A 23,524-nucleotide genomic window follows, 5' to 3' on the forward strand; every position below is an offset into this window, starting at 1 on the left:
GCCCAGGACCACGCATGTCCTTTGTACTTTTGCAGCATCATTACTTTCCATGTATGGGACCCAGAGCTGAGTTCTGTGCTTCTCGTTAAATCGTGTCTGTTGCACTTGTCAGATACTGATTGGGCATCTGTCAGATCTAAGGCATCACATGAGTTTTAGGGGGTAAGAAAGTTAATCCATCACAGATATGCCTTTAATGATTTTACTCTTTCGGTCAATGACAGGAAGTGAAACTAGGGTCTAGACATTGGACATGTATATCCATAACATCATCAATTTATGACAGAAAATATGGTAAGAGAGGTAAAGATGACATACTGTGGGGGAAGAAATTTCTTAAGAACAAGCAAGTCTTTGTGATAGAAATGAACTAGGCCTTGTGAAGAGGATTTGGATGGGATTTAGACTTTAGGAGTTAAAAGAAGGAAGAAAGTGGAGCAATGTCAAGGAAGTAGAGGAGAGTAGGCTAAGGAAGAGCAAACAATGAATTCTTAGGTGTAGGAATGGAAGGTTGAGCCAACAATGGAAGGTCTTCAATGCCATGTTCAAGGAACTTGGTCTTTTTCAATTCGATTGTGGGGGGAATAGAAAGAGAAGAGGCAACAGGCTCGGGTAGCAGGCTTTAGACATTTTTTTTTTTCAAACTTTTTGTGTAATAGATTGAAAAGTCAGGAGAATGGAGATGGAGTGGAGAGAGATGTAAGTGACTGAGGTCAAGGAGAAGAAGGAAAAATGGAGGGGAAGGGATGATCAAGAGGGCTGAAGAGGTCAGTAGGGGCTGGAGAGGTAGTCCACCAGGTAAGGCGTTTTTTGCCGTGGTGCCATCTGACCCAGCTTGCTTCCCCTGACACTGCATATGGTCTCCCGTCGCCTCTTAGAAGTGAGCACAGAGCCATGAGTAAACGCTGAAAGCCACTGGCTGTAGCTTCCTCCCTTACCAACAAAAGGAAGAAGTCAATGTGAGCCTGGGTTGTAGTTCAGAGGTAGAGTTGCAAGTCTGCCACTTGCAACTGTCGTAAGACCTGGGTTTGGATTCCAATACAGCAATAAATAAATAATAAATTTGCAGTGTGTCCATTGACTGGCTGAATGGGAATAGGAAATAGAAAAAGAAATAGGAGTGGAAATTAGCCTTTTCTGTGCTGTATTTGTGGAAATTTTTTTTTCACCTTGCACTCAGTATCTCACATTTAGCATTAATTTTAGCTCACATTTCAGTTTACTGCGATCTTTATGAATCCTCATTCCACCTCCAAAAGATCTTAGCTTATTCCCCCAAATTCCATGTCACTGTTGATGTCACATGCAATATTTTCTTCTTGTGTGTGCCATTCAAAAATGTTTGGCAACTTGACCTTGGAATACAAAATTTATTAACAAACTGAGGGCTGGAGGAAGGGAGCAGAAATGGGACCAGAGATGACAGAGCGACTGTATCACTGTATTGCTGTCATCCTGTTGCTCATAGATTTGCTGGAGCGGGCACCAGTAATGTCTCCATTGTGAGACTTGTTGTTACTGTTTTTGGCATATAGAATATACCACGGGTAGGTTGCCAGGCTCTGCCGTGCAGGCGAGATACTCTTGATAGCTTGCTGGACTCTCTGAGAGGGATGGAGGAATCAAACGTGGGTTGGCCGCATGCAAGGCAAACGTCCTACCCACTGTGTAATCGCTCTAGCCCAGAGTGACAGGGGAGAAAATACATGGGCATTTTTTTGATGTGCCCTAATTTTGTATATCAGCACATCAATGTTTTAAGCGTAACACTATTGTAACCATATTATCTAAACTAAAAAAAAATAAATCCTATAGCCAGAAAGATAGTACAGGGGATATGGTGTTTGCTTTGCACATGACCCAGATTTGATCCCTAGTCTCGTATGTGGTTCCTTGAATACTACCAGGAGTTATTCCCTGAATGCAGATCCAGGAATAAGCCCAGACCCCAAAACCAAAAATAATTTTTAAATTATTTTTTAATTTAAGAAAAATAAATAATTTTATACGTTCGACAGGTCCACATTGTGAATTTACAGGACCTGCCTCTTGAGACATCGTTGAGATTAACACCTGTATATTATTCAAAACTTCTGATGTTCAAGTGTATTTCTGACGATGAAACTTAACTCCATAGCAGGCACCACAGCCTGTTTGAATAATATTTCCCCACCTACTGCTTCTATGACCTTGAACTGTTACTTAGCATCCTGTGCTATCATTGCACTATCCAGAAAAGGGGGGATAATAGTCCTTTCCTTCTAGAGTTGTTTCAAAGTGATATAACAGTGATGGAGATGACAAGCATCTTTATTATCCTTCATATTAGTGCACCCGTAGTTCATCACTTGCCCTCTGTTTAGAAAAAAACACAAGTTCTTGTTCATTTCCTTGCTGGTGGCCCCGTTCCTAATTGGCTAGCCTTAACTCCAAGTTCCCTCCGGCCCATTCCCCAGGCTGGCAGGTGTGAGCTAGCTATGAACAATGGAGATTCTCCAGGTCATGGTTTTAGAAGTCCTCTGCTTCCTGCTCAGCCTCATGTGTAGAACTCTTGTGTATAGTTTCCAGATTCCCCTTGGAAAGAAGGTGGCTTGGCCTTTGGCCAAGTTTACCATTTTTTCCATTCAATTCAGAAAGATAAAAGCCAGATGACTTGTTCTTTGCGACATACTTCCTAGCGTCTAGTGAGTTCCACGTCCTAGTGGTTCACAGACTTTCTCTCGTCATCTTTTTAGGAATTTTTACCTTCAATTTCTGGGTTTGACCTTCTTTATTTTATAAGCATCACAGCATTTGTTTTCAGGCATGTCCCAGTCTACCAGTGTACCTCTGAATTCGCCAGCCGTGGTTCTGGGAGTTTGTGTTTTGAATTGTTGCCATTCCCTCAAAGTCATTGTCTAAATTTATTAAACTTGCCTAAATTGTCTTTAATCTAAGTAGCTATTGATGTGGTTGATGACTCCAACCTTAAAGCAATCTGTTGACTTGGTTTCTAGGATTTCTCTCAATCAGCGCATGAGTTTTTACATAAGAGTGTGTAGTATACAGATGCATCCAACAGAGAAAATACTGCTTCATTGGGTGGGGGTCAGGGTTTGGGAGAGGGGGTTTTATCTTACTGGAAAAGGAAAGAGAAAATAGGTAACATGTAAGTTCATAAGCATATTCAAAAGAATTCAGATGTTAGTAAGTCACTGTCACTGTCTTCCTGTTGCTCATCAATTTGCTCTAGCGGGCACCACTAACGTCTCTCATTGTGAGACTTATTGTTACTATTTTTGGCATATTGAGTGCACCACCCCTCAAAAAAATGGAGATAGTGTTAGAGAATTGTGGCCATACTATTAGACATTTTATGAGTTATTTGAAGTAGAAAAAAAAAATAAAGCCAAGTATGTCTGTGGGGAAAATTCTTTAGGTAAGAGAGACAACTACTGATGTTGGAGAGGAGAGGGTGGATGACTCAAAGCAGTGGTTTTCTCTAGCAAGTAGGTGTAGGAAGTAATGCTCAGTGGAGTATTGACTTGGTTTAAGTTGGGAGGGGAGTAATTCTGTTCACGTGGTCTGTCTGTCATGTAGGAAGTGAGTCTCTGTCATTGGCGGCGTACCATTTTGTCCAAATAACCAAATTCGTCTCCATTTATCCCCTTCTTGGAATATAGCCATTGCTTTTGCCTCTTTTTTTTTTTTTTGCTTTTTGGGTCACATCCAGCAATGCTCAGGGGTTACTCCTGGCTTTGCACTCAGGAATTACTCCTGGCAGTGCTTGGGGGACCATATGGGATGCCGGGGATCGAACCCGGGTCGGCCGCGTGCAAGGCAAACGCCCTACCCACTGTGCTATCGCTCCGGCCCCTGCTTTTGCCTCTTGACGTAACGTGGTCATCAAGAAAGAATCTTGATTCTTTCCCCTCAGAGATCAGAGCACTGCACTCTAGTTCGGTTGTCAAATTCTCTGGCACACTTTGGACACTTTCACTAACAGTCCCCATCACCAACTCTTCCCCATACAGAATCACCGCTACGGTGTTCTACCGCGGAGGCTCAGTTCATCACACGCCAAGGCCAGATGTGTCTCAGGGTTGGGGACAGTAATTCTGTAAAGTGTTTGAAGGGAGAAATAAATAGAAAATGATTTACACGATTGTTTTACAACAGTGCACACACTCACATGTATACACACACATACACATACACACACACACAGAACCCCATGGTGCCTGATGCTTATTACTTAATCAAGTTTCACAGACTAGGGGGGGGGGGGAAATGTTTTCTCATCACATGAATCCAAAGATCCAATGTGTCCTTACTTCCTCTCTTCCCGTTTACTGCCCTCCCCCGGGTTGGCACCTGCTGGGGAGTAATTAGGGCAGTCCTAATTTGGACAGCCAAATCCTGATTACAGCGAGAGGAAAAACAGGAAATGTTCTAGTTTCTCTGCCAGCACATGACTGACTTAAATAGAAAGCCATATACAATTCAAATGATCCAAAATGATGGACTGGGTGGGGAGAGGGGGGACGGAGGGGGGGGCGACACTGCAGTCGCTTCTTTCCCAGTGGATAACTTTCACAGACACCATCAAATCCCCGAGCTTCAGATGCCCTCTGCTGTGCGTCCACTTGTTCTCCAGGTCAGGAGAGCCCAAGCCCCACCCCCCTACTGGGAGTTGAGGGATCTGAGACAAGGTCAAAGGCAAGGGCAGACCCCTCTCGCCTTCATGCAGTCCCCTCACGCTAGAGCAAAGGACTTCTCTAATGATGCCATGCTCTGCCCCAGGGCTGAAGAGAGGTTTCCTGAAAGGAAGCGGGGACTGGGAGTCTTTCCCTTCATTAGTCACACCCCTTGGAGCACAAAGGACGGATCTAGCGGCTCCCTCTCTTCCTCATTTTGCTCCAGTCCTCAGCCGCCTCCAAGCCCAGTACCCCTGTCCCTCGGCCTCTTTGCCCTGAGCTCATGTATCCGAAAATAGCCCATTTCAGGATGGGAAATCACTGTGTTTTGAGAAGTGTCTGTCTGTTCCAATGTAGCTCAGGTTTGTGGAGCAGTTGGAGAAGCAGGGGGCGCTTTTCTGCCTTGCGTTGGATCTGGTAGAGAATCGCAGTGGAACGTCTTTCCCTTTGCCAGGAGAGATTGCCACGAGCCCCAAATTCTGCGTTCTTAGGAGGAAGGAAACCGGGCCCAGGGCCTCCCTGCCGCCCACCCTTGCCTAGAGGAACAAGATCTCACAGTGGGGCAAAGAAAGGGCCACTGAGGGATGAACTTGCCATCGCCCCATGGCAGAAGCCAGATCTGGCATAGAAACCAGGGGTCCTGTTAGCCCTGCATAGGTTTGATGAGTGAGTAATGAAATTGCCACACAGGTGGAACAGGGCAAGCAACCCACAGGGTAGCGTGGATGGCTGTGGTCATCGGGGAAAGACTGAGGAAAGCAGATGACTGAGTGGGGCTCTTTAATTTAAGTCAGAATGGGCAGAGTGACGAGAACCCCCATATGAAGGCAAACGACTGTCTGTTTTGATGAGGACAGTGACTTGAGCAAGTAGCCATTAGAGAGGATCTCGCCAGCCCCATTGTGTTCAAGGGCAAGGACCAGACACCAGCATCTATAGTGACAACTAAATTGCAAGAAGCCAGGGCCCAGGAGGAATGAGTGCCTCCTCAAACTTGTTTGCCACCTTTGCCGACGTAAATGAGTTTGAACTTCGGAAGAGCCACGGGCACCTCCCAGGGCCATTCTTGGCAGCCTCCTAGCAAGCCCTTCTTCTGGTTTGCCTCTTCAAACTATGTTACATCATTATGTCATTGCTCATAGCCCCACTCAGTGAATTCTCTAGAGCTAACACTTTTATTTTTATTTCACTTGTCATCCCGTTATTCATCGATTTGCTCGAGCGGGCACCAGTAACGTCTCCATTCATCCCTGTCGCATACTTGTGTAGCCCAATGGAGTCTGCTCGCTCCAGGAACACAAAGAGCACCAAACTACTCATTCAGCGCCTTGACGAAGAAGTCTGACCATCTCGTAGGTGGGCAACCAGGTGTTGTTTTGACATCCCGTAGAATCCAGTCCATAACAGCTCAATTTTTGACACCTTGGCAAACGAAACAGTATCCCTAAACCATCAATGGAGGTCGGAACTCCGGATTTCTTCTCTCACTTGAGTGAAGTATGAGACTCCAAGCATAGCTCTTTCGATTCTTCTTTGGGATACCCGAATGGCGTTCTCATCCTGTTTGTGTAGGGCCCAGGTCTCTGAGGTGTATGTTAGTGCAGGAAGAACGGTGGAGTCGAAAAGATGTGCCCAGAGCCGGAGGTTCTTCGTCCTCTTAACCACTTCTTTGATGCTCTTGAAGGCATTCCACGCCACTCTCTTCCTCCTGCATAGCTCAGGTGCCAGGTCATTTGTCATGTTGCGTTCTCGACCCAGGTACACATAACTGCTACATTTGGAGATGTTCGTTCCGTTGAGAGCAAAAGGAACATCAGGGACTAGTGTGTTTCTCATGAACATTGTCTTCGTGAGATTCAGCTGCAGATCAACCTTTCCGCACTCACGGTCGAAGTTGGCCAGCATTCGTGCCACTTGATGATGTTTGGTGTTATGTTTGGGGTTATTATGTTTGGTGTTATTTTTATTTAATATAGATTTTTTTAAAGACAGTTTATGAAATGTATGTGGTGCCGGGCTCCCAGAGTGCCCCAAGCAATTGTGAGATTTTTCTCATGTGCTCATAGAGGGCAGCATGCAGGCGCTTGTCTGCTACTTAGCCTATGGCCTGGCACTGCTTGATCTGTTGATGGTTTGCATCTACCCCTGAAAAATAGTCATGTTCAACTAACTGTTCATATCAGAGTTCGTGGGGAAGATTTCAAAACACAGTCTAGATTTCTCATACCAGACCCATGGGGCGTCGGGCTAAAGAATTCTCTAAAACGGCTCTGAAACTGAGTCCCATGTGTGTTAGTCATCTGCACGCCAAGCTTCTAGAAGGAAGTTCCAGTGTCTTTTTTTTTTCCCACATAATTATCTCCACCTTTGAGCAGGTGTCTGGAACTTTCCCTGCTGCTTATTGCTGAAGGCAGTCACTTTTCTTTCCTAGCACACATCCGCTGCTCTCCTAACAAGAAGTTCAGAACAAGTCAGCAGCCCTTTGTTTCTCTCCGTTCTCTTAGCCTGCCACACACACTTGGATGCTGAGTGGTACCGGCCTGGAGCAGAATAGAAATCTGAATCAGTAAAGTACTCATCACTGTGCCAGGGACTCAGTAGTCACATTCTCCGGCCTTTCGCCACCCGCAGACCACAGCCTGTCTCAGACTGGTCCACCCATCAGCAGTGATGACCGCTTCTCACACGGGCCCTTGAGGACCACTGTGCTATCTGTTGCCTTTAGCTGACCGTGCCACAGTAGTTTTGAAGAGATGAGATGAGAAAACAGGGATTCAGTAAGGTTCCATAGCAACTAGACATAGCAGGGACATCATCATCATCATCATCATCATCATCATCATCATCATCATCATCATCCCGTTGATCATTGAATTTCTCGAGCGGTCTCAGTAACATCTTCATTCGTCCTAGCCCTGAGATTTTAGAAGCCTCTCTCTACTCGTCCTTTCCCAACAATGCTGCATTGGAGGCTCTTTCAGGGTCAGGGGAATGAGACCCATCATTGTTACTGGTTTTGGCATATGAATACACCATGGGGACCTTTCGAGGCTCTCCCATGTGGGCAAGAAACTCCTGGTTAGTTTGCCAGGTTCTCCCAGAGGAGAAGTGAGCTATAAGATATCTCGCGGCCACAAAGCAGGGACATGAACAGAAAAACAGCTGATCCAGGCTTCATCCAGGTAAACCTTTGTCCACCTGTAGGCCACAGGCACGGCAGCTTAAAGTCTGTCCTTCATGTCCATCCCCCCACATCACACCCGTGGACAGGAATGATAGGGGCACCTCCCTCCTGAGTGAGATTGTTCTCAGGGTCCAGAGGTATCCATGTGTTCGTGTGCAGAGTTCAGGGTGAATGCTAAGTCCGTGTCAGCCAGTATTATTGGTGATTGTTGCTGCTGGGTGATGTTTTTACTTTAAATGAATGCATTGTTATTATTATTGCTAATATTCACTAATAAGATGGCAAAGGAAGATATTTCTGGTGTTACTTCCCTGGTGTTGTATGCCTCATTCATGCCCACAATTCATTGATTCACTCAAGCTGCTGCTCGATTCATTCAGCAGTTATTTGTTTAAGCACTTTGACATTTTTACTCTATGGCGATGTTCAGGGGACCATATGGGATGCTGGGAATCGAACCCGAGTCGGCCACATGCAAGGCAAATGCCCTACCCGCTGTGCTATCGCTCCAGCCCGAAACCTGCTTGTTATGAGAAAAATCTGACCATGGACAGTCGAGCCAATTCTAATTAGTCCTTGGTCCATTATATTACAATGTAATTATTCTCTTTTATTTTTCCTTAAAAATATCATACAGTGATGACCCATCATGTAGGAACGTGCGTCTCTAAGGATTATGATTAAATTCTCCCCAAGAGTTACCGGCTCCCCGCATGCACAGTCCAGAACCCTTTTCCCCGGGTTGTCCTGAGCTGCTTCCAAGAGATCTGCGCTGCTTCTGAAGTTGCCGTCCCCGGAGAAACCTGAGTGTCACCAAGCCCTCCAACCACTCTGGGCGTGGCGGGAGAGAACCTGATATTCCTCGGATCTCCCGTTGGTTCTGCTCCGTCTTTCTTGGCTTTGCTTTCGTGGTTTCCTGTTTTGCGCTGGACAGCCGGAACACGGCAGGGTGTGGCTCAGTGCTTGAGGAACCATCTGCGGTGCTGGGCATTGAACATAAAATACAAAGCATGTGCGCCAGACCTTTGGGCCATCTACATAGCCCTGCATTGCTTTGTTCGGGTCTTGGTTTGTTTTGGTTTTTGTATTTTGGGGCTACACCTGGTGGTGCTCGGGGCTTACTGAGCTTAACTCTAAGGATCACATTTGGCAGTGCTTGGGGGAGACCATTTGTGGTGCGTGGGATGGAACCCGCTTGGCTGTGTGTAGGAAAAACACTCTAACCACTCTACTGTTTTTCTAGCCCCACTGTGTTTTATTTTGTCAATCGGCAATTCACTCCAGAGATGGCCTTTCTCATCGCCCTGATCACAGTGCTGTTGGCACTGCACCAGATTGCTGCATTCATCCCTGTACTGTTGGGCACTGCATTGAACCCCAGACAGGGTCAGTCATTCACAGTCAAACATTGGTGATAGTGGCTTCCCAGGGACCAGTCCTCGTCCGAAGTTCAGGGGTCTGGCTTGGCTCCTCATTCTCATTGCATCTGAAAGCTTCAGGTCTGGGCAAGTGAGTGCTGTGTCCTGGCTGCCACCAGGCAGTGGAATCCAATGAGCCCCGCCTGCCCTTGGATGTTTACCTAATGAGACTCAGCACACGGGCGCATCCGGGGACCAGGCACATGGGCCCTCCCCAACTGTTCAAGAGAGGTAGCAATGCACATCACAGCCGACCGACACCAGCAGATGTTTCCTGAATGAAATTCACTCCGCTGTGTCTCGAGGGTGGCCCTTTCTCCAGGCAGCCTTGTCACCTGTTCCAAGAGGTAGACCTAGTGTCCACTTCCACCAGGGAACGGGTACAGATAGTTTCACAGATGGCTCCACCTGTGGCCCACTGAGCTGTGAATTAATTAGTAGATTAGGGTTCTGGTGGTGGTGATTAACCCCGTTCCTCTTGTGGAATAATTATTGGAGGTTTAGTGCTCGGTGATGGAAGCTGTTTGGAATTGCCCGTGCAATCTGGTTGATCATCAAATGATCAGCTAGTAAACATGGTTGGGCGGGATGGAAACCACCACTTGAATGGAAAATTCCCTTCAGGGTCATTGTATGTTACTCAGCAAAGTCAGCCTTTTAAAGGTGAGATTTGCCTTTGGGGTTGGTATCCATTCCAGTGTTCACTAATAGTTTAATGTTGAGAACAGGATTGTAGTTTGAGTCGCTTTTTAAAAATAAAGCAGCATTGGGCTGGAGAGGTGTTCAGTGGGTAGAGCAGTAGCTTTGCACGAGCATGACCTGGGTTCCATCCCTGGCATCCCATATATGTTTTCCCAAGCACCATCAGGAGCAGTTCCTGAGTGCAGAGCCAGGAGAAACCCCTGCACATCGCCAGGTATGACTCAGAAACTCAAAATATTAATAAATAAGAGAGCATCTCTAGATATTATCAAAGGAAGTAATGTGATATTGATTAAATTGGGCCAAGATTCAAAAGAAATGTGTCTGTTAATAAAGTGGGTACCTTTAACATAGGAGCCCACAGATCTGGTTATGTTTCACTTCAGTTCTTGTGGAAATAAACACTTGTAGCATCCCCAAACACACAAATACCATCTCACTCCTATAGACCCAAACTACCTTTGGGTAGATCTAGGCCAGCATCAATGAGATCAGAGATTTAGTTGCTGAAGTTGAGTGGTTTTGGACTAATACCTTTATAGAGCAGATTGAATCACCAGGTTCTTTTTGCATATGAATGCTGAAATTTAAGGGTTTTTAAAAAATTTTTTAAATTTTATTGAATCACCGTGAAATAGTTACAAGCTTTCATGTTTGGGTTATAATCTCACAATGATCAAACACCCATCCCTCCACCAGTGCACATTCCCCACCACCGATATCCCGGGTATACCCCCCCTTTTAAGTTTTAAAAATAATTCCCATATGTCTCTAAATATTATCTTGTATTAAAAATGTCATTCTTAAATGCCAGTACTGTACCTGGCTTATAGGACAAACTGGTGAGGCAGAGTTATTCCTGGACCATAGTTTGCACAGCCTATTTTGTAGGGGAAAAGAACTGATGATGAAATCATAGAGAATGTGTGGAAGAGCATTTATTCTTCTGATTTTCAAAGGAGCAGTTATTACAGATCATCAGGTCAACAAAATCTTCATAGAGACTGAGATTTTCCGATTGAAAACAACCTAGGAATGTGTAGAGTAGAAGCAGAAGGCTTGTCAGTAATCCCCCCAAGCTGATCAGTTTTGTGAATTGGGACTTTGTTGCACTTTTTTTTCTCAGAGAGGGACAAAATTATTCTGATTTGAATTCATAGAGGGGTGGCCGGAGGATGGAAGAGTGAAGTGTCATTTGGTCAAAATGCCAAACAGCTGACCACTCCCCCAAGACTCTAAATACAGAGCAGAAGTAAAGAAATGTCACTAAAATGGTTTTAGTTTAATAAGTACCCTGCTATCACCAAAAAGGACTTCCCTTTATCTTCAGATCAGCTTTTATGGATTTTCCAAGTGGCCAAGTATTGTGGTCAGGACACAGAATCTATGAGAAACAAACTCTACCCTCTGATCTTGTAATTGTTATCCAGGATGGAATTCCAGCCTGAAAGGATGTAGACTAAGTCCAGTGAGAGAGAAGAGCCATGTATTAATATGAGACTGACACCCAAGGACAGTAGACACAAGGGCTAGGAATATTGCTCCATAGTTGCAAGCCTGTCTCTTGAACAGAGAGGAGAAGGCAGCTGGGAGAAAGAAGGGATCACTAAGTCAATGATGGTTGGAGGGATCATTCGGGATGGAAGATGTGTGCTGAAAGTAGATAAAGGACCAAATGTGACAGCCTCTCAGTATCTATATTGCAAATCATAATGCCCAAAAGTAGAGAGAGGGTGTGGGAGAAATTGTCTGCCATAGAGGCAGGGGGAGGGTTGGAAAGGGGGAGAGAGTAATACTGGGGACATTGGTAATGGAGAATGTGCACTGGTGGAAGGATGGGTGTTCAATCATTGACTAAAATTCAAACATGAAAGTTTTGTAACTATCTCATGATGATTCGATTAAATCAAATGAGTCACGTGTCTCATCATTGAGTGCATGTTAGAATCTCTTGGGAAACATGAACTTTTTTTTTTTTGGCCAAGTCACACCCCTCCCCCTGGCTAGACATTCTGGTTGATTTGGACTTGGGTATGTCCTGGGTAACTCCCCCAGCTAAGGAAGCTGGGGATGTGGCTCTGTGGCAAAGCCTCTGCTTCCTGTCTACAAGGCAGAAAGTTTGATTCTGACACCATTCCATCATGCCAAGTATAATTCCTGGTAATGCCAGGTGCAGGGCTGGAGCAATAGCACAGTGGTAGGGCATTCGCCTTTCACGCGGCTGACCAGTGTTCGATTCCTCCGCCCCTCTTGGGGAGCCTGGCAAGCTACTGAGAGTGCCCGCACGGCAGAGCCTGGTAAGCTACCCGTGGCGTATTGGATATGCCAAAAACAGTAACAATAAGTCTCACAATGAGAGACATTACTGGTGCCCACTCAAACAAATCGATGAGCAACGGGGTGACAGTGACAGTGAATGCCAGGTGCCATTATCAGCACCAAAAAAAAAAGTGTGTGCAAGCACCCCAGTATATGTACAACACTACAGAAAAGTTCCCCCGGTGAGCCCAGTGTGCAGGCTAAGGTTAACCCTCTCTGGTAGGAAGGTAATGAGGCAATAATGAGAGGGAAGAACAGACAAGATGCTTGATGAGTAGAGGCAAATAAGGTGAATGAGAAAAGGGCTTTCTAAGTGGAGAGCAAACACAGAAGCAGGACAGTCTTTTGAGTTCAAAGAACCTGAGAGTGTTCGTCGTGGGTATGTTCAACCAACACAGACTGGGCTTTTCTAGGAACAATTGTAGACAAAGGATGAAAAGCATTAGCAGATGAAGCTGAAGAGGGAGATACCCTTTTCCTGGCTACGTTTGGGCTTGGGCTTCTGGGTAATTATGAGTTCTAAGAATGGGTTTGTATTTGTAATTTAGGGGGAAAAAATGATTCTTCTGACTGGCATGGTGAGTTGAACTGATGGTCTTGAAACTTCAGGCAAGAAGCCCAGTTATAAGGTTACTGCCAGATCCAAGTGAGAAATGATGAGGGTCTAAATATAGTTTAGTGGCACTGAATCTGGACAGGAAATGACAGATTTCTAAGATACTAGGGAGGAGGAATTGGCAGGCAGTAGTGCATATGGGTGATTAGGATGACTCGGAGTTTCTAATTTGAATAATAAGTTGGATGCAACATCAGGCCGTTGACCATAGTAGGGAATACTATATGTTTAGTGGGAGAGAAAGAGATGGATAAAGCAGAAACTCTTTTCGACTCATTTTACTCTGAAATGCTGATGGTTAGTTTCACTAGAGTTCTCAGTGAGTTTTTGGATATGCAAGTCTTCTCAATGGAAGAGAGAGCAGCCCTAAATGCATTGATTTATGAGTCATCAGAATATGAGATGAGAATGTCCAGATGAGAAATAATGTTCTGAGTGAGGAAGAACACCAAAAAAAAAAAAAAATTAAATGCGGAAAGGGCTTAAGGGCTCCATGGTGAAATACAACTATCTTCACATACTTTCTTCTAAGGAAACATTTTTTGATCATTTTCAGAGAATTGTTTCTAACAAGCTATATAAAATAAATTGTTCAGGGCTTGCTATAGGGACAGGTTTGAGAAGTGGTTGGAAAAGTGGAAATAATGGTGGTGGGAAGGAACAATGGTGGGGGCGTTGATGTCGGAATATTAAATGTAACAAAATTATCAACATTGCGGTTGATTTAAGACCAGACTTTGACTTCAGCCAAAGGCTGGAGGTAATGAGTTAGAAAGCCCCGTTCTTGTTCTTTTTTTTCCTTTTTTTGTTTTTTGGGTCACACTCAGCATACACAGGGGTACTCCTGGTTCTGCACTCAGGAATTACTCCTGGCGGTGCTTGGGGGACCGTATGGGACGCTGGGACTTGAACCCGGGTCGGCCGTGTGCAAGGCAAACACCCTACCCGCTGTTCTGTTGCACCAGCCCCCTGTTCTTGTTCTTTAAAAAATTGGTGGCAGGGGGGCTGGAGTGATAGCACAGCGGGTAGGACGTTTGCCTTTCACGAGGCCAATCCAGGTTCGAATCCCAGCATCCCATATGGTCCCCTGAGCACTGCCAGGAGTGATTCCTGGGTGCAGAGCTAGGAGTGACTCCTGTGCATCGCCGGGTGTGACCCAAAAAGAAAAAAAAATTGGTGGCAGGGGAGGGGGCATGCAGAGCAATAGTTTAGTGAATAGGGCACTTACCTTCCATACGGTGAACCCAGGTTTGATCCCTGCCATGCCATATGGTCCTCTGAGCACCACCAGGAGAAATTCCTGAGTGCCAGGACATCACTGGATGTGGCTCAAAGACTAAAGAGAAAAATGTAGGGCCTTTGCAGTACTACTTGGGCATTCCTGGGGCTACATCTGCTTAATCTCTGGGGACTAGGTAGTGCCTGGAACCGAATTAGGGACCCTCTCCATGGCAGGCTCCCATCATTAGAGTTATCTCCCCTTCTCCCATAACACATAGAAAGTCCAGACAAAAACATGAAGCTTTTATCATGTATTTTAAAATGTAATGGAATTCTCCAGATGCCTCAACTGACCAAAGTCATAGAGAAAGCTGAAGTTGAGCAACCCACAAAGGCTTCACATCTTCTTTCTGAGGTTCTTGGATTCAAACTGCCTTACAAAAACCTCACAGACTTGGGCCTTATAAACAGCAGGATTTTATTTCTCGGCATTTGGGGGACTGGAAAGCCAACATCATGAAGTTGGAAGTCTCAGGTGAGGCTCTCTTCGGGGTCATAGATTTCTCATTGTACTGTCACCCGGTGGAATGGAATGGACTCTGGAATCTCTTTCCTAAGGGCACTAATCCCATCCATGAGGATCCAACCCTCGTGACCTAATCACATCCTAAAGAACCCACTTCCTACCACTATCGCTTTGGTATTAGAACTTTCCTATGGATTGATTGGGGGGGAGGGGGAGCATGAAGGGGATATGAAGCTACCATCCAAAGTTTAGATTCCCAAATGGTGACGTTATTTTCACAGGGAGAGTTATCTGTGCAGAACTTGTGCAAAGGGCTAGTTCCCTCATGAATGGAACCAGGAGACTATGGCCTTAGGAATAAGCCAACAGACTGAAGTAGAACAAGTGTTCCCAGAAAGAAATCAGAATCCACACTATTGACAAGTGCAAGAATTTCCAGTTGCATGACCCATGTAGGAAGAGAATGATCTAAACTTTTGTTGATTTGGTTTTGTGGTGCCAAGAATCCATCTCAGGGCCTCATATAGCACTGTCGCACTGTCATAGCACTACCGTCCTGTTGTTCATCAATTTGCTTGAGCAGGCACCAGTAACATCTTCACTGTGAGACTTGTTGTCACTGTTTTTGGCATATCGAATACACCACAGGTAGCTTGCCAGGCTCTGCCGTGCGGGTGGGATACTCTCAGTAGCTTGCTGGACTCTCTCTCGGAGAGCCTAGGGCCTCATATGTGCAAGGCAAATGCTGTACTGCTGAGCTACATCCTTAACCTGACGTACGTAGGGAGAAAAATTTTTAAGCTGAGTATGAGGAAGGAAAAAGACATAAAACATATTTGGGATTAGCAAACCCCACACAGTCCAGAAAAGGTAAATGCAAACCACTGTAGACTAACCTTGTCAAAGCACAGAGGGACAGGGCAGGGGGGAGAGAAGGAGGGCATGTAGGGGAGGGTGTTTTTTCAGAGACCAGTTCCCATGGAGTCAGAATTTAGTAGAGTAGACCACAGGAGAAAACTTATATCTGGAGGAAAGATGGAAAATGCAACAAGCATTTGACAGCCAAAGAAATGCCAAAAAAATACCTAGCCTCATATTCTGCCCCTTAAAAGTGTTGCTTTGAAATTATTTGGAGACAACAAAAATAATAGAATGTTGGGGCTGGAGCGATAGCACAGAGAGTAGGGCATTTGCCTTGCATGTGGCCGACCCAGGTTCAAATCCCAGCATCCCATATGGTCCTCTGAGCACCGCCAGGACTAATTCCTGAGTGTAGAACCAGGAGTAACCCCTGTGCATTGCCAGGTGTGACCCAAAAAGCAAAAAATTAAAAAATTAAAAATAATAATAGAATGTATGATACAAAAATCACAATATTTGGGAGAGGGAAAGCCAATATAAAAGAGAAGCAATTCCTTAATCAGCCTCAAAAGGGTAGTACCCAATAACTAACACTTCCTTCATAATTAAATGTCTTTTCTGCCTTTGAGAATTGCTGAGGACCATATTTTTCACTAATGAAATTTGTTATAGTGATAGATAAGTTGAATCGAAAGAGACGCTTTTTAATTAAGTTGAAACTGGTCATTTAAAATGAACTTACAGGTTCATTCTGGCACCCACAGTGTTAATAGCTAACCTATAGGTCCTATTAAAGGATTTGTAGGCTATCAACTCAAGGTCACTAGTCAAAGCTCACAAGAGAGAACAATCATCAAAGACTTTTTCTCTTTGACATTGGGGCCAGAAAGTTTCTTCTGTGATGGTAGGTTTGCCTTGAATAGAAGGGGTGTCTGTAGTTCACAAAGTCCCTTGAAGGGGAACTAATTGATAGTTTAAACCAAGGAGTCAGTGAACGACCTTTAATAACACCTTTGTCACCTTCCAGCTACCATTTCTGTTGTCATTTAATAGCATTTTTGTATAGTTAGCCCATTTCTTGTTCCCCATCCTTCTTGAAAGGTCTCTCCTGACCCTAAGGAACTATTGTTAAGGGAATTATTAGCTTTCGTAGTTGCTCAACAATGAAGAAAGAAATTTCAACAACAAGGAATGTTGTTACCTGGTAGATGACCTTCTAATGGATACCGTTGCCCACAAATCAGATAGTAGATTGAGGGAAGGGGGTGTTGGTTTTTGGGGTGGAGGGGGTTTGGTCCACACCACAGTGTTCAGGGGCTGCTCCTGGCTCCGTGCTCAGGAGTGACCCCTGTTGGTGCTCAGGGGAGCTTCTAGTGCTGGGGATCAAACCTCGGTCAGCCATGGCAGAGCAGGCACCTCCCCCCGCCTTTACTGTCTCTCCTGGATAGTTGCATATGAGCTGGCACCCTCTGTTCTGCAGGAAAGATCAATGAAAATCACTAACTCTGGGCATTTGCAATGTGCTGAAGGGCGTCTTTTCTCTTGGTTGTATTTAGGAGCATTGTCCAATCAGAAGAGAAGCTTGTCATCAGCGCTTCTTGGGCGAAAGATGACGATATCAGCAGACTTTTGAAATCTCTACCCAATTGGATCAATATGGCTCAACCCAAACAGCTGAGGCCAAAGAGAGAAGAAGAAGAAGATTTCATAAGGTAAAAGATCTAGTTCCAAGTTGTACTACGTACAAGGAGGAAAAAAAATATGTTCCCAGAGTTCTTTTGCAGCATTTTAATTATTTATAGGTATCACGCAGCACTGAACTGAAACCAGTAAATTGTTTTCGTCCTCCACCTCATTTCCCATGCATGTTTGCCTTGTGTTGAAACCTTTAGAAGGAAGAGGTTCATATGGATCGTATTTGAAACCTTCCTAAATTAAGTTAAGCATCTTTTCATTTATTGACCATTCTTCCTCTTATGGGAAAATTCATAATTGGTTCATTCATTCATTCGTTTATTCCTTCAACAAAGTCACACGGGCCTTAATATGTACCATGCCTTGGAAACATACTTAATATGTTCTGCCCATACAGACTATTTTACCATTGTTTTCAGCATGTTCTTCAGTTTTTCGGAGTTGTTTATTGGACTTTCTAGAAATAAAAATGTGCTGCCCAAGTTTATTCTATATAATATCCATATACTGAATTCATATTGTTCAGAGATATCTAATTGCTTTCTAATTGCTTAGACAAAGGTCTCTTTCAACTTAATGACTCAACTTCCACCTTTGTATAATTAATTTAGACAAATCAGATAGTAGATTGGGGGGGTGTTGGTTGTTTGGGTGGTGAAGGGAGTTTCCTCAAGGGCTGTTCCTGGCTCTGTGCTCAGGAATGACCCCTGGTGGGTCAACTATAACCAAATCTGTCGAAATTCCTATTTTCATATGGTTCACTTACCACAGTGAAATCTTTTTCACCTCTCTTGTTTTTGAGCTTAGTCAAGTGGAGGAGTCAGTGGAAGAAATATTTGAGCACATTCAAATAAGTTTAGTTGTATTGTCTTTTACTTGTGCAAGTAAATGGATTAAAAGTTCAAATAGAACAAATGCACCTTTTGCTTTTTTTTTTTTTTTTTTTTGCTTTTTGGGTCACACCCGGCAATGCACAGGGGTTACTTCTGGCTCATGCACTCAGGAATTACCCTGGCAGTGCTCAGGGGACCATATGGGATGCTGGAAATCGAACCTGGGTTGGCCGCGTGTAAGGCAAACGCCCTACCCGCTGTGCTATGGCTCCAGCCCCACACCTTTTGCTTCTTTAAAGTGAAAAGATACTACACTTGATCTTAGCCAAAAAGACCGAGAAGCAATTCTTTAAAGTCAAAAGGGAAGAAGAAATAAAAATTGTCATGACCAGCATTTCACTTTCGATTTTAGTTCACCATAGACGCACAGGCTCCTCCTTTGAATGTTAGTTGCAGCTGTAGGTAACAGTACTCTGCTGCTTGCAGGGTCCATGGAGTGTCTATGCTTTATAGCCATGTTCTTATCAGCCCTGTAAAATTTGTTCTAGTGCCCACAAAACTTTCTCAAAATAGTGATACTCGAAATCTCATTTGTAAGTTAATCTTAAGCCTCACGATTTCTGGGGTATTTTTTTCTTCCTCTCCATGCACATTGTCTAAACATAAAAAGTGCAGAGCTAGTTATGAAGACATGGAATTTATTATTTATATATTAATTATTATTATTTATTTATTATTCCATATGAAGTGTATGGAATTTGCTTCTTTACAAATTCTTTGTTGGGAGAATCAGTTTAAGATTTGCCAGAAAAAAAAAAAAAGAGTCTCCACTTTACTACTGTTTTCTCCATTTTCTTTGTATTTCACATCTTGCCTTAGTGTGGCACAATTGTTTAAACTGGTGAGCTGACATTGATAGAGCGGTAGCCAGTGAATTCTTGGTTTACAGTAGGGCTCGCTCTGTATTCTACAGTGTATGAGTTTTGATAAATATGTAACTAATATATGCTCCATTATAGTATCATTTGGAATAATAGTTTCTCAGTCCTAAATTTTCACTCCCATTTATGCATTCCTTCCTGTCTCAAACCCCCTTGTAACAGTTCCTTATTTCTATTATCGTTCTAGTTTTCCCTTTTGCAGAATCGTGTCTATTTAGAGTCCTGTAGCATGTATACTTTTCAGACTAACTTCTTTTGCAGAGCAAAATATCCTCATCCTTTTGTGACTTGCTAGCTCCTTTTTAAAGATCTCTGACTGAAATTCCATCACCTGCACAAAGCACGGTTTATCCATTTACCTATTGAAGGGCGTCTTGGTTACTTCCAAATTTTGGCATTTGTAAATGATTACTGCTATACACATTTATATGAAGGGTTTTTTTTTCAATTATTTGTGCTTTCTAATGGTTGAGTTTGAAGAGTTCTTTTGATATTTTGGATAACTATCCTTCATCTGGTACCTATTTCACAAGAGTTTCTCCCAAAATGCTTCATCTCCTAGTATATTTTATAGAACAGGGTTTTTGTTGTTGTTGTTGATTTTCCTTTTGAAGAAGTCCAACTTAATAGTATTGTTTCTTGTAAATTATTCAGTGTGTAGTTGTAGATTTTTCCGCCCCTCTCAGAGCCCGGCAAGCTACCGAGAGTATCCTGCCCACATGTCAGAGCCTGGCAAGCTACCTGTGGCATATTCACTGTGCCAAAAACAGTAACAACAAGTCTCACAATGGAGACTTGTTGCTGGTACTTGTCACTGGTACCGGCTCATGCAAATCGATGAGCAACGGGATGACAGTGATGACAGTTGTAGATCTGCTGTGTCTGTGGAAGGAAGTGATTTCACGTTTCTCCATGTCTCTGTTTTCAACCACCCCCCATCCAGTAGGCTACATTATTCTATGAATAATGATTTTCTACTTTCCAGTATTATTTTCTATGATTTTCATTATTTTCCTCCTTCCTTACATATAAATTATGCTTTTATTTTTCTTTCTAAAAGTAGTTTGCCCAGTTTGTCATACACATCTATTAACCCAAGTTGACTTTCAAGTAACAAATAATATCTGTACAGGTAATTTTATAACTAAATATTCCAATTCATCCCTCCCATCCTAATAACATTGCTCTATTTCATTTTACTTATCCATAACCTATAGTTACTACACACAATGTGGCTATCATTACTTTGAACAGACCTACTTATTAAATCAATTATGAATAAGAGAAAGGGACCAAGGGAGATTGCTCAAAGGGCTAACATGTATGCATGACAGGTAAGGTCGGGGTTTGATCCCCAAACACTACCAAGAACAGCCCCTGAGCACTATAAACTGGAGTAGCCCTCGAGTGCTGCAAAGTGTGATCCAGAAACAGCAACAAAATAAGATGAAGTAAAATTCTTGTTTTTACTAGTATTTGGTGCTTAGTGTTCAATATTTGTTATATTCTAATAACTACATAGTTCTTATTGCAAGTATATAGTACTAATTAGATTGTGAGCACTTTCTTATATTTATTCTTTTTTTTTGATGCTCTTCATTTTTTAATACATATACAGGTTTCTGACCTGTGATTTTTCCCTTTGTCCTGAAGAATTTTTCTTTTAACATTTTGTTTTTGTTTGGGGGCCACACCCATCTCTGCAGCCCCACTTTTAACATTTTTTGTTTTTAATAAGATACAGCCACTGGTAATAAAATCTCTTACTTATTTTTCTGGAGGAAATAACCAAATAATTTTTCTTCACTTTTGAAGCAAGATTTTTTGAAGCAGAGTTCTAGATTGGTGGTGTTTTTTTTTTTAACATTATCATTTTATTCCTCTTTTCTTGCTTTTATGAAAGAAGACCAATGTAGCTCTTATGTGAAGTAATTTATTCCCCCTATTTTTTCCATATCATTTTCTATATACACAGGTATAGAATATGTGTGTATATGTGAGATATATGTATGTATATATATACATATATGTGTACATGTGTGTGTGGTATTTTCTGGTATTCCTAAATCTGTAGTTTGATATCTGTTATTGATCTGGTAATATTCTTAATCATTATCACCTCAAATATTTCTCTATTTGAAGCCAGAGAGATAGTGCAGCTATGATAAGACTTGCCTCACTTATTGTCCCCTAAGCACTGCCAGAAATTATCCCTGCGCATAGCTGGGTGTGGCCCCCAAAACAACAAACTAAGTTTTGCTTTTATTTAATCTCTGGTAATTATTCCACAGTTCTCAGGTGTTTTCTCTTTCTTCTTTTTTTTTTCTCTTTGAATTTAAATTTTAAGGGATTTTACTGACATTTCGCAAACCTCACTTATCTTTTCCTTGGTTATGCCCAATCTCTAGTGATAAATCAAGACCCATCAAAGGTTGCCTTCATCTCTTAAAGGTGCATTTAATTTCCAGAAACGTAAGATTTTTTTTCCTCAGATTTTCCTTGCCTGCTTTCATTATTTATAGTTTACTTTTTTATTGAATATTTTTTATATATGTGCACATGTCAGAAACATAGCTTAGGAATATTTCACACTGTTTATTATGAAATCAGTAGCCAGAGCAGAAGGCAGGACAGTATTACAATAAATCGGAAAAAAGCAACAAGTAGCTTTCTTTTTTTTCTTTTTTTTTTAATTTTATTGAATCACCATGTGGAAAGTTGCAAACTTCTCAGGCTTATGTCTCAGTTATACAATGCTCAAACACCTGTCCCTTCACCAGTGCCCATATTCCACCACCAAAAACCCCAGTATACCTCCCACCCCCCACAACCCCAACCCCTGCCTGCGTAACTGATAAATTTCACTTCATTTTCTCTTTACCTTGATTATATTCCATATTTCAACACAAAACTCACTATTGTTGTTGGAGTCCCCCCCCCCCCAAAAAAAAACAGCCCTACTGACAAGGAAGCATTTGATAATTAGTTTTCCATTGCTGAGAATGAAGAGATAGGCAGTCGCAGGGCCGCTACTGCGGTTTAGGATTTCTGTATTTTAGTAATTAAGTTCAGGGAGATTTATGTTAGAAATTGCATCATTTCCCTTCTTTGGCCGGCATGGGGCTATGGCTTAGTTCACAGTCTAGAGATATGGCTGCAAGCAGTTGCTGGGATCAAAAGTAGTCTAGCTGGCCTCCAGATCCTGGTTGATCAGCAGTAAAATGGCCGCACAAAAGCATGGCCACCCGGGTCAAATCTCGGCGGATTGCGAGCCGGTATTGGCCCCGGCCCAAGACTGCCCAAGCATCCCGCTGTTTCAAGTTCATAACACATTTTTTTTGTCCTCCTTCCCGCACCACCAAGTTCGTACCTGCTTAATAGTCCTAATAATATGGTGGACACCACGCCACTTCTCCCCGAAAAGGGAAAAATAAAACAAGAAAGAAGGATATTCTATGGCTTAGTTCACAGTCTCACAAGTAGCTTTCTGCCACTTCCTTTTAGTTACTACCTGTATCTCCAGAACTTACTCTCATCTGACATCCAACCACATAGGTTTGTTTCATCTGGATTCTATATAAATGAAATCATGCTATTGAATCTTCTCAATGAGAAGCCAGGGTCTGGGAGGAAAAACTGTCCTCAGTGACGGGCTTTATTTCTTTCATATTATGGTTATGAGATTAATCTGTGTTACTGTGTATAGGTTCTTTATGCTCTGTAGTCATTATTGTATTCCATTGTTTGCGTACATTGCAGTTTGCTTCTCTGTGTGTGTGTGTGTGTGTGTGTATTTGTATCCATTCTGCTAATGGGCACCTGTATAGTATCTAGACTGCAGCTAATTTCAAGTACTGCTGATATGAATAGTCTACTCTCTGCCTTTGGGTAACTAAATGTGTTATTTCTAATAATTATTTTCTAGGCATAGAATTGCCAGGTCACCGGATATGCATAAGCATATACACACTGAACACCAAGCAGTTGTCCCCAGTGGGACTTTATGTTTTCAAGAGTATAGAATGGGAGTTTCAGTTGCTTTCCATTTCCTCTATACTTGATATTCCATCATTTTTAGTTTGGTCACCTGGTAAAATGTGTAGCAATATCTCACTGTGGTTTTATATGCAGTTTTTTCATACCTAACAAAGTTTGGTGCATTCTAATTTATTTTATGGACTTACAAACCACTTGATTATCCTCCTCAAAACATTTCGATCTATCATACGCTTTTAATCAGTAGCCAGATATAATTTCCCTACTGATTTGTAGTAACTCTTTATCTCAGTGTAAGTACCATGTGAGAGATAGGTTGTGCCATGTTCTCTTACTTTCAAGTTGCCTGTTTCCTCTCTTAATGTTGTCTTTAAACTATTCAGTGATAGGGCATTTTGTGTCCTAATTAGAAATCTTTGCTTATGTCACAGTTACAGAGATATTTCCCTCTAAAGCTTCGATAGTATTTTCCCTGCTGCCCCAAATAAACTATTAGCTTCATATTTAATTTCTATCCCCGATTCCTACACTTTCCT

The 23,524-nt window shown here is 42.8% G+C and overlaps 1 protein-coding gene across 1 annotated transcript in view; it reads left to right on the forward strand.

The window, feature by feature from the left end:
• The window catches only part of EXOC4 (exocyst complex component 4), an 858,640-nt gene that overhangs the window by 675,421 nt on the left and 159,695 nt on the right, over positions 1-23,524 (forward strand). Inside the window, exon 13 of the mRNA XM_004608252.3 lies at positions 17,080-17,235. Within this exon, the coding sequence (XP_004608309.1) occupies positions 17,080-17,235 (156 nt within the window). The remainder of the gene's footprint in view (positions 1-17,079; positions 17,236-23,524) is intronic.

Source organism: Sorex araneus, chromosome 1 (assembly GCF_027595985.1).
Source record: "Sorex araneus isolate mSorAra2 chromosome 1, mSorAra2.pri, whole genome shotgun sequence".
NCBI lineage: Eukaryota > Metazoa > Chordata > Mammalia > Eulipotyphla > Soricidae > Sorex > Sorex araneus.